Source organism: Desmodus rotundus, chromosome 5 (assembly GCF_022682495.2).
Source record: "Desmodus rotundus isolate HL8 chromosome 5, HLdesRot8A.1, whole genome shotgun sequence".
Classification (NCBI taxonomy): domain Eukaryota; kingdom Metazoa; phylum Chordata; class Mammalia; order Chiroptera; family Phyllostomidae; genus Desmodus; species Desmodus rotundus.
In genome coordinates this window covers 79236462-79249391 of record NC_071391.1, presented here as the reverse complement: position 1 = coordinate 79249391, position 12930 = coordinate 79236462, and the positions used below count along the sequence as shown (strand labels likewise).

Sequence of the window (12930 nt, the reverse complement as noted above, 5' to 3'; positions counted from 1 at the left end):
ACATGACCATGAAAGCACAAAACAGCTCTCTGCAAAGAAAAACCTCCAGTATCATCCTCCTCCTTTCTGAGAGACCTAATATGACATAATCACTCTATCGAAAAGATTTTTAAACCAGAGACCACAAAAGAAGAAAAAATAAATTTTCTCCCTCTAGTATCAAGATTCACTTTATGATCAGCTTCTAAGTTCCCACTGATGGATTGGAAATCAACTCTTAAAGCAAGACCTGCTGTAAAAAACACCTAACATTACAACATGAATCCACTGCCTTTTTCCTGTAAGACATGATTCACAGAAAGTGAGAGGCATAATGTGTAAAGTGTAGATTCATAAATAGGACTGTTAAGGTTTAAATCCTGGCTCTGTCACTTACTAGCCATGTGATCAAAGGACATTAATCTCCCTATACGTCAGTTCCCTCATTTGCAACATAGTGTGGTAAGAGTACCTACATCATAGGGTTATTGTAAGAATAAAATGTTTACACATACAATGCACTTAAAATAGTGCATTGTATAGATTGCCACTACTGGGAACTTGTCATTATCACTGCTATAGGGACTATGGATTAGGATCACAAGCTCATATCAAACCATTTCTCTCAGTGTATTACAGTTACATTTATATGTCTCTCTCAGCTCCTAAAACTTGGAGCTCCCTTCAGGTAGGAATATATACTATACCTCTTTAATTTTAACAGCTAATACAATAAACTATACATAATAGATATATAAAATGTTTCTTTAGTAAAATAATTTTATTTTTTTAATATTTTAGTGATTATGCTATTACAGTTTTCCCAATTTCTCCTTTATACCCCCCTCTGCCCTGTCCCCCAACTCTCCAGCGTTCCCCACTCCTTTGTTCATGTCCATGGGTTGTACATATACGTTCTTTGAGTTCTGTTTCCTATACCATTCTTAACTTCTCCCCATCTATTTTATGCCTACCAATTATGCTTCTTATTCCCTGTATTTCCCACACCCATTCTTCCCCTATTCTTCCCCTGCTCTTCCCCACTGATAACCCTCCATGTGATGTCCATTTCTCTGATTCTGTTCCTGTTCTAGTTGTTTGCTTAGTTTTTGTTTTCGTTGTTTTTCTTTTAGGTTCAGTTTTTGATAGTTGTTAGTTTGTTGTCATTTTACTGTTCATAGTTTTTGATCTTTTTCTTAGATAAGTCCCTTTAATATTTCATATAATGAGGGGTGGGTGATGATGAACTCCTTTAACTTGACCTTATCTGGGAAGCACTTTATCTGCCCTTCTATTATAAATGAAAGCTTTGCTGGATAGAGTAATCTTGGATGTAGATCCTTGCCTTTCATGACTTCAAATACTTCTGGCCAGCCCCTTCTTGCCTGTAAGATTTCTTTTGAGAAATCAGCTGATAGCCTTATGGGCATTCCTTTGTAGGTAACTCTTTCCTTCCCTCTTGCTGCTTTTAAGATTGTCCTTTTGTCTTTAATCTGGGTAATTTAATGACAATGTGCCTTGGTGTGTTCCTCTCTGGGTCCAACTTCTTTGGGACTCTCTGGGCTTCTTGGACTTGCTGAAAGTCTTATTTCCTTCGTCAGATTGGAGAAGTTTTCCTTCATTATTTGTTCAAATAAGTTTTCAATTTCTTGCTTTTGTTCTTCTCCTTCTGGCACCCCTATAATTCGAATATTGGAACATTTCGGGTTGTCCCAGAGATTCCTCATCCTCTCTTCATTTTTTTGGATTCTTGTTTCTTACCCAGTTGGATGTTTATTTTTTCCTTTTGTTCCAAATTGTTGATTTGAGTCCTAGTTCCCTTCCTGTCACTGTTGGTTCCCTGAATATTTTGCTTTATTTCACTTCAGGTAGCCTTCATTTTGCAACCAAGCTCAACCAGTTCTGTGAGCATCTTGATTACCAGGGTTTTGAACTCTTCATCAGATAGGTTGGCTATCTCCTTATAACTTAACTCTTTTTCTGGAGTTCTGCTCTGTTCTTTCATTTGGGCCTTATTTCTTTGTCTCAGTGTAACTGGTCTGTTGTTAAGGGGGCAGGGCAACCCTATTTGCTGCATTGTCTGTGGGGGAGGGGTCAGAGAGGGAACAGTGCAGCTTGTTTGCTTGGCTCTAGCCCCACTTTCCAGTGAACTCTTGTGTGAGACTGGGAGTTTCTCCCGCAGTGTTAACAACCGCCCCTAGTTTGTGGCCAGCTTTGAGTCTTAGTTTCCCATTCGGCCATGCCTGCCTCACTCAGGTGGTCCACTGCCTTATGGTGGGTCCTTTCAGCCAGCCCCGCCTGCAAGGTCCACAGCCTCTTTGGGGGACCTCTCAGCCGGCCCCACTCACTAGGTCTGCCTCTTTGCCACGGGCCTCCTCCGACCGCCTGGCTGCCCCTCTCCTTCCTACAGGTCTGGTTGAATAATGTCTGAATTCCTTCGTTATCAGAGTTCCATGCAGTTTGATTTTCTGGCACTTCTGGTTATTGTTTTTAGATTGGTTGTTATCCTCCTTTTGGTTGTGCTAGAAAGCAAAGGGTTTCTACCTACACCTCCATCTTGACCAGAACTCTCTGCACACGCAAACCCACCCTAGCATGTGGCTCTGCAGAGTAGTAAAATAATTTTAAACCTTTATTATAACCTGCATATATAGCACTGCTTTAAGTATCAAAGTCTTCTAAAGGAAATTATAGATCAAGAAAATTATAGCTCTATGAGTAAACATCCACAAAAATTAACTAAAAATAACAAATTAAATTGTACCAATAATTTAGGCTCCCAAGTTAACTTTTTGCGTTCCCCAAGCACCATCAATAAAAAGCACAGATCTTCAACTGTAAACAGATGAGATTAATTGGCATCTGTCCCCTACATAGGGTCTCACTGTGTTAAGACCTGTGTCTCTCCTGTTTGTTAATCTCTCAGCTAAGTGATTTAGAAAACTAGGACAGAACTTATGGAGCAAAAAATTAGCTAATAACCTAAACCATGATTTGTACTCAGAAATGGTAAAATTTGTAACTGGTGTATCAATAGAAAAACAAAAGCATATTATCTATGCCATGTTGTTTCTATCCATTACCCAGAAAGTCAGTGGCCTTACTTCTGTTATCTAGCAATTTAAATGGTTCTAAAATGTTACAACTGGCAAGTTACCTCTTATATTATACCTGCAATCTAACATGAAGAGTAGAAAGCAGCAGCTCACCAAGATACAAGTTTTTATTAGACTCAATTTAAACGTAAAGACACTCAAATCCTGGAGAGCAAGCCAAATATACAGACTTTGCCTTGAAAGTACATACAGTATTTCATCACAGACTGGGAAATTTCATGCTGAAATTCAAAGTATGATTAACCTCAAGGGTGCTTCTATTGGATTTTGTCAATGCTTTTTCCACAGGCAGAACCCCATTGGAAAATGGCCACTCCTTTATTGCTGAAAAGGTTAGGAAAATAATCCTGCAAATACTAAGCCAAAACAAGACCAAGAGTCCCATTTCCACATAATAGTAACCTCAGTTACTAAACAGGGACATTTCCCATGGTAATAGTTACCAATAAGAAACTATAGTTACCTATGAGTAACCATAAGAAACACCAAGACATAAAGAATAGTTAGGCAATAAGCAGTATAAAAGCAGTATCAGCGGTATAAAATACCAATCTAAAGTAAGGGAAAAACTAACGAAGAGATTTTTATCCAAAGCATGAAAATGACTATCTGCTATAATGCAGGCCAGCATTTCAGAGAATAAAGAGGACTGCAGACATTTAAAGATTTCAATGAATGCTTACCAACTGCTCTCCATCTCCTTTAAGACCAAACTATAGGAAGCTGCCAGTATAACTTTAAGGACTTTATACTTAAAAGAAAGAAACTTCTTCCTGATAATCAGAACTGAATGCTCAATTAGTTTTCCAGTTTATAGAATCTTTTTCTCTGCAGAACTTTAAAAGATTCTCTTAAGCCTTAGGCATAGTTTAAACTATGACTCTCAGAGAACCAGATTTCAAGGGAATTCCCTCTAACTTTGAGGACTCACAATTAGAACTATAACATGAATACTTACAAGGCATATTCAGGTATAGGTAACTTGTTCACATCAAATATTTCTTTATCCTTCATCAGATATACTGAACGTATATAGGAGACAAAACACTGTAAAAGAGGTTTAAATATATGACATAATAATAGAAATAAAAAATGAATTTAAAGCAAGATAAAATTAACGAAAGGAATAAATCCAACAGTAGTGAAAAACTTCAAAAATAGTTGAGTATATCCCCCCCATTCCACAAAAAAACCCTATTTTAAAACTGTAATATTAAAAAGACTTTAAATTTGATTTCATCAAGCCAATTCAACATAAAATATCATCTTCTCAGAAAGCTATTCTAGAAGTTATTATCATTCAGTTGCAACATGATGTAATGGGGAAAAACATAGGCTTTGGAATAATACAGATGATAATCTGAGCTCCATATTTTACTTGCTGAGAAAGTTTCTTATTTCTCTGTCAGTTCCCTCATCTATCAAACAGACATAATAGCACCTTCTATTATGAGAATTAAATAAGAAAATCCATGTAGAATGCCAGGGCTTATCTTCCAGAATACAGAAAGTATCAATAAATGCTCATTATTAGTAATAATCATTACTGTAGTAGTCAAAGGACAAGCTTTCTAGCAAAATACAATTTTACTGTATCTAATTAAATTCAATTTAATAAAATCACGACAGGAACAAGTTTACTCCTCAAGTTTATTCCTTTTCTATTATAATTTCAAGTAATTCATCTCATTATAATTTCAAGTAATCTGTCCTCATGTAATATATTCTTCTGTTTGCTTTTTTTAACTATCTTTATGCCAAGAACTATACAAACCAAAAATTAATTGGTTTGCACATGGTCAGTTTCTAAAATAAGCAGGTAACAAAGATTGTAAAACAATCTAAGCAGGAATTTTTATTTTTAGATCTTAAAATTAATTTTTATAAAGTATATCTAATTCTCATTGTATTTTTCTAAACTTTACATTTTCTCTAACTTTATACTAATCCTTCCTTCAAACCACTTACATGAATCTTCATACCATTTTCCCTGCCTTCAGAAGCATGATCACAAATGGCTCCAGTCCAAGTATAATTTTTCCCCTAAAACATCACAGGAGTGTCCAACCCATGGCCTGCGGGCCTCATGCAGCTCAGGATGAATGCGACCCAACACAAACTCGTAAATTTACTTAAAACATTGAGATTTTTTTGTTTTCGTTTTTTGTTTTTTGTTTTTTGTTTTCATTAGTGTTTGTGCATTTAATGTGTGGCCCAAGACACCTCTTCTTCCAGTGTGGCCCAGAGACACCAAAAGGTTGGACACCCCTGGAAGAAATCACCCAAGTTGCTTATCGCTTTTGTTCTACCCAGATTAAAACCAAAAGCTAGAAAATCACTTGTATGAAACTAGAAAGCTCACTGCTGCTGGGAATACAGTTAGCCATTCTGCTAAGCCATGCATGAAACCCAATAAATCACATCATTTATTTCAATATGCTATTCTATAATTTTTGTTCTGGCAAGCTTGTTTTGTGTCTTGCACAAACCAGTGACACAACATCCTTCCAGTGTTTCATTATTTCCCAATTCATAACTGAATGACCTCCTAGGTACGTGGTAAGTCACAACATATCAGAATTTATATATATTATTTTAAAATGTGTATACCATTTCCAAAGCTTTAAAAAAAAAAAAGATTTAACTCCTAGCTTAGTGTCTCCACTACACAAAACATGTATATTCCCATATAAATGTCCAAAGGGTCTAAAAAAAATGTGTTTAAAGGGCTTTTCATTAGATTTCAGGTGAAATGAGCTGATAGAAGTCTAACTTTGAATAGCTCTTTATTTGGCTTTCTTATATTCTGGTGTTAATTTTTCCTGAGGTTATCATGAAGTTCTGAAGTAAAGCAGACCTGAATTGGAATCTGAAGTCTGCCACTTAATAGCCATGTGGCCCTGAACAATTTTTAATTTTCTAAAAATACTATATACTCATCTATAAAATCAAATCAGTATTACCTACCTCACAGGTTGTTGGGCAGATTAAAACAATTCACAAACTGTCACATATGAGTCATGCCATGCCTAAGTGCCTAGCACACAGTAGGCACTCAAATTTTAGCTTTCATAATGTTATCTGAAGCACAGTGATGGTAATTTGATAAAATATAACAATTTTTTTAAGCATAAGAAAGATCTGTTCTTTAAATAAAACTTCCCTGCTGAAAATATCCAGTTTCAAAACCATAACATAAAAGCTTAATTATGACTGGTTTTTGGCTTGAGCTCTTCTTTATCAGGATGCCCTTCCCATACCTCCTCTATTTTTTTCCTCCCACTTTATCTGCTGAAATAGACTCAACTCTCTGAATCCCTGCTCTCTCACTCATTGCCGATATATCACGGTAAGTGCAGATGTAGATGCGGCATGCAGGTCTCATGATTATGATATAAGTAAAAGAGTAGTGAAAATGAAGGGCTTTATAACAAGGACTCAAATAGTTGTCAATTCAAAGATTGGATAGCTGTCCTCATAATGCAAATTAATTTCACATCTTCCTTTTCAAAAGAATCTCCTGCTGGGGACTCTATGAATTAAAAAATAAGTTTAACTAAAAGTAACACTTCTTTTTATATTTGCTAATCAAGGAAATTTCAAAGTCCAGAAAATTTAGCAAAATTAAGTTATATTTATAGATTAAAATCTCAGTCCTAAAGACAATTTAGCAAAGTGTTATGCTTTCTAGAATTTAAACTTAATATAAGAAGAGATATTAATCTTATAGTCAAGAAAGTGCAGTCAGGAGTTATAAACTTTATAGAAGAAGTCAAATGTTCATAACTTTTCAAGTATACTAGAAATCAGGTCACTATGCACTTAAAAATCATCTTTAAGAGGACTTTCTATGAACAAGTAATAGACATTTTGCCAGGTTACTATAATAAATATATATATATGTATTTCTTTTATATATATATATATATAGTCTTTTAAAAGTTAAAAAATACATATATAAAATATTTTTTAAGTTAAAAAATAAGCTAATCTTACTTGAAAATTATACTACTTGAATATCTGAGGCATAACCATGCAACCAATAGTATGAGAAAATGATTAAATTTAACTTTATTATACATATGCTTTATTCCAATGATAGTATCTAATTCAAAAAATGACTTACTCTTTGAGCTCTTTCTTTTAAATCTTGATCTTGAGCTAAAAATGACTCCAGTTTTTTCTGGACATCTATAAGTTTTTCTGGATTTATTCTTTGTAACAAAAAGATAAAAGTTAAACTAAGACATTTCAATTTTGGAAACTGAAACCAGTACATAGAATTTTCCTGTTTTCCTTAGTACTTTTAAATCTGTAATATCATTTCTCATCTATGAGCCAGATTAAACTAAAATTACACGACAGAAATCTGACTCTCTTGCATATTATTAATACTACAGGAAAAAGAAATGAAAGATCAAAGATCTGTAAACACCCAAGCTGAGTGAGTGAAAGATACTAAGGTTAATAAATAGCACAATTAGCATTGGTATCAAGTCTGTAAAGTTAGAAAGCAGCCTTTTGTGGGAGATGAATCATCAATGAAATGGAATAAATTAAATCTAATGTCATTTGTATATTTCCATGTTCAGTCAAATACCATAAAACCAATTTCAAATAAACAAGTGGCCAAGGGACATTAATATCATTTTCCTTTTCTGAATATTAGGCATAATATAAAAGAATTTTTACTTAACTCTACCCAGTTAGGCTACAGAAATAAATGAAATTCTTACGAGGGTATGGGTTTCACAAAAAAAACCCACTTGTTTTCCTGATTTTAGACTGAATCACTTTGTTCACACAAGGCTGAGGTGACAGGCACTGGTAGATGAGGTGGTTTTAGTCAGGTTTTTTTTTATAGTATATTTCAAAATATACAAGGGTAGACAACTTTCACTCAGACAACAATTAACCACCTCACAGCCAATGTTGTTTCATCTAAAGTCTTTCCACTCCTACCCTCAAATTGAACAACCTTCCCAATTATTTTCCTCCAAATAAATGCCAGGGTGTTTCACGGACCCCAAAACAAGTGAGCCTCTGTTCAGTCCTGCTAACACTCAATCTAAATATCTTCAATGACAAGGGAATACAATCCTCTGAAATGAACAAATAACCCTGAAAATTTTCATCCAGGAGATTTAATTCTTTCAACCATCAATGTCTCTTAAAGCCAACAAGTTCTATTTTTTATCTTATTTTCTCTACCAACAGTCTTCTGAAAAAGTTAAAAAACAAACAAAAAAGTCACAAACCAAACAGCAGAACATATTACAGGGAGGAGGGAATTAGGGATACATAATTAAGTATAATAATTTCATGCCTTCATTATCTGAACAATAACATCATGACACAGAGTAGTTCTTACTTGATTTCCTTCACAGGCACTTTCTTCTGGAGAAGCTGCTGTACCATCCCTTCTTCTGAGGGAAGCAAAATTAATAAAGCTTCACCATCCTCTTTATACCTAAACAAAAAGCAAATAAAATCTCTTCTACGTCATCACACTCTACATTTTATATTTTAACAGTTTGATGAAGAGGCAACATGTAAGCAAGTTCACTTAATTAGTAAATATTAGAAATATCATTTCATTTAACTTCTGTGGCAACAAAAAACTGGGACTCTAAATATCTTTTTAAAATTTTCATCACTACTACTTATAATACATAGTGACTTTGTGGCTATACCACAACAGAAGACTTAGATCCTAAGAAACAAATCACAGAATTTCTTTTTTTTATGTCTAATTTTTATTCTGAAGTGTAAAGCTCTTCTGAATTAAAGTAGTTGACATATAATATTAGTTTCATGTGTAGAACATAGTGACATTGCACATTTATTACCTTACAAAAGGATCACCACAAAAAGTCCACTATCCATCTGTCACCATCTAAAGCTATTGTGATATTGATAGTATTAATATTCCCTATGTTGCACTTTACATCCCCATGACTTATTTCTAAGTTTGTACCTCTCAAGCCCCTTAACCTTTTTGCCTATACCCCCACCACCTAACCCTCTGGCTACTATCAGTTTTTCTCTATCTATGGGTCAGTTTGTTTTGTTTGTTCATTTTTTTAAATTTTTTAGATTCCACATGTAAGTGAAATGATAAAGTATTTGTCTTTCTCTGACTTAACTTCACTTAGCTTAATACCCTCTAGTTCTACCCATGTTATCACAAATGGCAAGATCTATTTCTTTTCCACGGCTGAGTACTATTCCAGTGTGTTGTGTGCACGTGCACACACCCACCCACTTCTTTATCCATTCATCTGGTGATGAACACCTAGGTTGCTTCAATAACTTGGCTATTGTAAATAATGCTGCAGTTAACACAGAGGTGCATATATCTTTTTGAGTTGTTCCACTTCCAGGGGCTTATCTGAAGAAAATTGCTGGGTCTTTCTTTGTCTCTTGTTATATAGCCTTTGTTTTAAAGTCTTTTTGTCTAAGTATTGCCATCCCAGCTTCTCTTTTTTTTTCATTTCCATTTTCAGGAAATATCTTTTCCATTCCTTTATTTTCAGTCTCCGTGTATTTTTCAATCTGGAGTTTCAAATAGGCAGTATATGTAGGGGGCTCATTTTATTTATTTTTTTAACCATTCAGTCATCCTGTTTTTGCAATGGAGCACTTAGTCAACTTCATTTGAAGTAATTATTGATAGGTATGTGTTTATTGCCATTTTAATTGTTTTCATATTAATTTGTAAGTGTTGGTCTACTATCTTTACTATATGTTTGCCTTTGCAGTGACATATTTTTTCATATATTTTCTTATTTCTAGTTCTGGCCTTTTCTTTTCCACTTAAAGAATTCCCTTTAACATTCCTTGTAATGCTGGTTTCACGATGATGAACTCCTTTAACTGTTGCTTGTCTGAGAAAATCTTGATCTCTCCTTCAATTCTGAATGATAACCTTGCGGGTAGAGTATTCTTGGTTGTAGGGTTGTTGGTTTTTTTCCATCGTGTTGAATATGTCGTGCCACTCCCCTCTGGCCTGCAAAGTTTCCACTGAAAAGTCAACTGACAGTCTTACGGGAATACCCTTGTATGGAACTGGTTGTTTTTCTCTTTCTGCTTTGAAGATCCTCTCTTTATCTTTAACTTTTAACAACTTAATTATAATGTGTCTTGGTGCGGGTCTCTTTGGGTTCATCTTGTGTTGAGACTCTCTGTGCTTCCTGGACTTGATGTCTGTTTCCTTTGCCAAGTTAGGAAAGTTTTCAGTCATTATTTCTTCAAATAGGCTTTCTGTCCCTTTCTCTCTATTCTCCTTCTGGGGCCCCTATGATTCTAATGTTAGTATGCTTGATGTTGTCCCAAAGGTCCCTTATGCTATCTTCATTCTTTTTAATTTTTTTCTTTTTGATCTTCCAGTTGGGTGACTCCCACTATCCTGTTTTCCTGATTGCTGATCCATTCTTCTGTGTCATCCAATTTGGTATTGATTTCCTGCAGTGAATTTTTCATTTCAACTGTTATATTCTTCAGTTCTGTTATGTCCTCTCTTAGGTTCTTTCTTATGTCCTTTCTTACGTCCATTTTTATGTCTTTGTTCAAATTGCTGAAGTTCTTACTTGAGTTTTTTCATTTGTCTGGAGAGTTGGATGAGCATCTTTATGACTGTCACTTTGAACTCTTCATCTAGTAGACAGCTTACCTCAGTTTCATTTAGTTCTTTTCCTGGGGTTTTGTCCTGTTTTTTTGTTTGGAACACATTCTTTTCTATCCTCATTTTGCCTATTTGTTTCTATGTATTGCATTAGCTAGATAAGCTAAATCTCTTGCTTTTGAAAAAGTGGCCTTATTTTCCTGTGGGGCCCTTATTTAGAAGATGTCCCCTTGTTACCAGAGTCAGGTGCTCTGGAGGGTGGACTAATATAGCCTCCTTTTGTGGCTGGGCCACAGCTTCTATGGTCACACTAGCAGGCAAAGCTGGTATGTGGCCTGCTGACTGCGAGGCCTGGCCACAACTGTTGCAGGCTTACTGGTATGCAGGACAAGGCTTCGATGTGGCTGGCTGCAGAGTCCACCCCCACTGTTACAGACACACTGCTCTGTGCTTGTGCTGAGTGATATCGCCCACTATATGTGGCAGGGCAGGAAGTGTTTTTGGAGGGGTGCTACCCTGGGTAGGTCCTCAGGGAAATGCCAGGGTGGGGCGAACAGTGTTAGCAAGGTTAATGGATAGCATCAGATGTGGCACCTGCCAGTGTTAGACCAGCCAGGTTAAAGAAAGGGGAAAAAATGGTGCCCATCAGCACCTGTGACACGAGCAAGTTCCAAAAGATCCCTGTCCCTCCAGCACGCACCCTAAAATTAGTCAATGTATCACTTTCACATATGGCCTAGCTGCTTTTCAAACTGCCCCCTCTGTGCCAGAACTTAGAAAGAACGCAACCTGGGTTTCCTACAGCCTCACTGGTTCTCAAAAACAGATGTCATGAGGTCTCCACTTCCTGGTTCAGGTCAACCAGCTAGTGCTCAGACCCTTTCCTCTTCAGGGACAATGATCTCCGAGGTTGTGATAACCCTCCCACTCGTGAGTCACTGCATGAGGAGTAGGGTAGGTGCTGACTAGGCTTAGTCTCTACCCCTCCTACCCTTTTCAATGTGGCTTTTACTTTATATCTGTAGTTGTAGAAAATCCGTTCTGCTAGCCTTCAGGTGGTTCTCAGAGGTAGTTGTTCTATGTGCCGTTGCAGTTTTGGTGTCAGTGAGAGGAGGTGAGCTCAGGATCTTCCTACTTTGCCAGCTTGAACTTGAATCCAGAAGCCTTGCTCCTGAATGCCAATTTAGCTTGTCCATGAAAACTCATTCCCTGTGGTTGGTGCACTGGCCCCCACAAGAAACGTGCCTCTGGACAGGATTGCCTGAGTCACTGCCCCTAAACAGAATTTCTTAAATAGCTCTCTACCTATAGCAAGGAGACAATTTCTCATTCAAGCCACTAGAGCAGCGATTTTCACCTGGTGGGCTATGGCACACCACTGTGCCACCAGAATTTTTAAAGCATGCAGTATCTGACTATTCAGTCAGGGGTACTGTGACCTCTTTTCCCTTAGACTCACAAATAAAAAGAAAAAACTGACACCCACCAACACAACAGCAGATGTCCAACATGAATGAATCAAAACTATGCCAATATTTTTGTCAGATTGGCAAAAAATATATTTTGTCTGTGCTACAGAATTTTAGCAATTGGTTTATGTATGAGATGTGAAGAAAAAGGTTGAAAATCGCTGCACTGGAGTGCTGTAATAAAGTTAGTCATTTAATAAACATGAAACCCAATACATTAATGAAATCTAATCAGTTTCCCAGGGACTTGACTAATAAGAAATGGATCTCTACCCACATAAAAAAGCTTGCCTCCAATCCATGTACTTCTTTTCCCTTACCTAGTAAAATCTTATTTCATGCTGTATCATCAGAAATTTCTACACAAGCAGGCCACAGGGCACCCACAGTTACTTAAGCTTCTTGTGCTATGTGAATACAGATTTCCCTCATACCTTAGTGTCAGCTATTATATCAAGCAGTAAGACACAATGGAATTGGATATTTGTGGAAATTTTTTTAAAGACACACAAAGTAATCTCAAAGTACTTTCTTCAGTTCATTCCATAAAATAAGATGGGCAAGTTTTTATAGTTAACCAAATAAACTATTTACTGAGAAACTATGCCAGGGATAAACCAAAGAACAAAAAGAAACAGAAGATGAATATCCCTGTCTTCAGTGATCTAACAATCCAGTTGACTAGGAAAGACACACACACAAAAGCAAGAGATTTAAGAAAAAGCCCCAAAATGGTAAATTA

The 12930-nt window shown here is 36.2% G+C and overlaps 1 protein-coding gene across 1 annotated transcript in view; it reads right to left on the bottom strand.

Moving 5' to 3' along the window:
- The window catches only part of DDX10 (DEAD-box helicase 10), a 287784-nt gene that overhangs the window by 216357 nt on the left and 58497 nt on the right, over positions 1-12930 (bottom strand). The window contains exons 10-12 of the mRNA XM_024570953.3: positions 8467-8565; positions 7222-7309; positions 4054-4142 (exon numbers count right to left, since the gene is read on the bottom strand). Coding sequence (XP_024426721.2) covers positions 4054-4142; positions 7222-7309; positions 8467-8565 — 276 coding nt within the window. The remainder of the gene's footprint in view (positions 1-4053; positions 4143-7221; positions 7310-8466; positions 8566-12930) is intronic.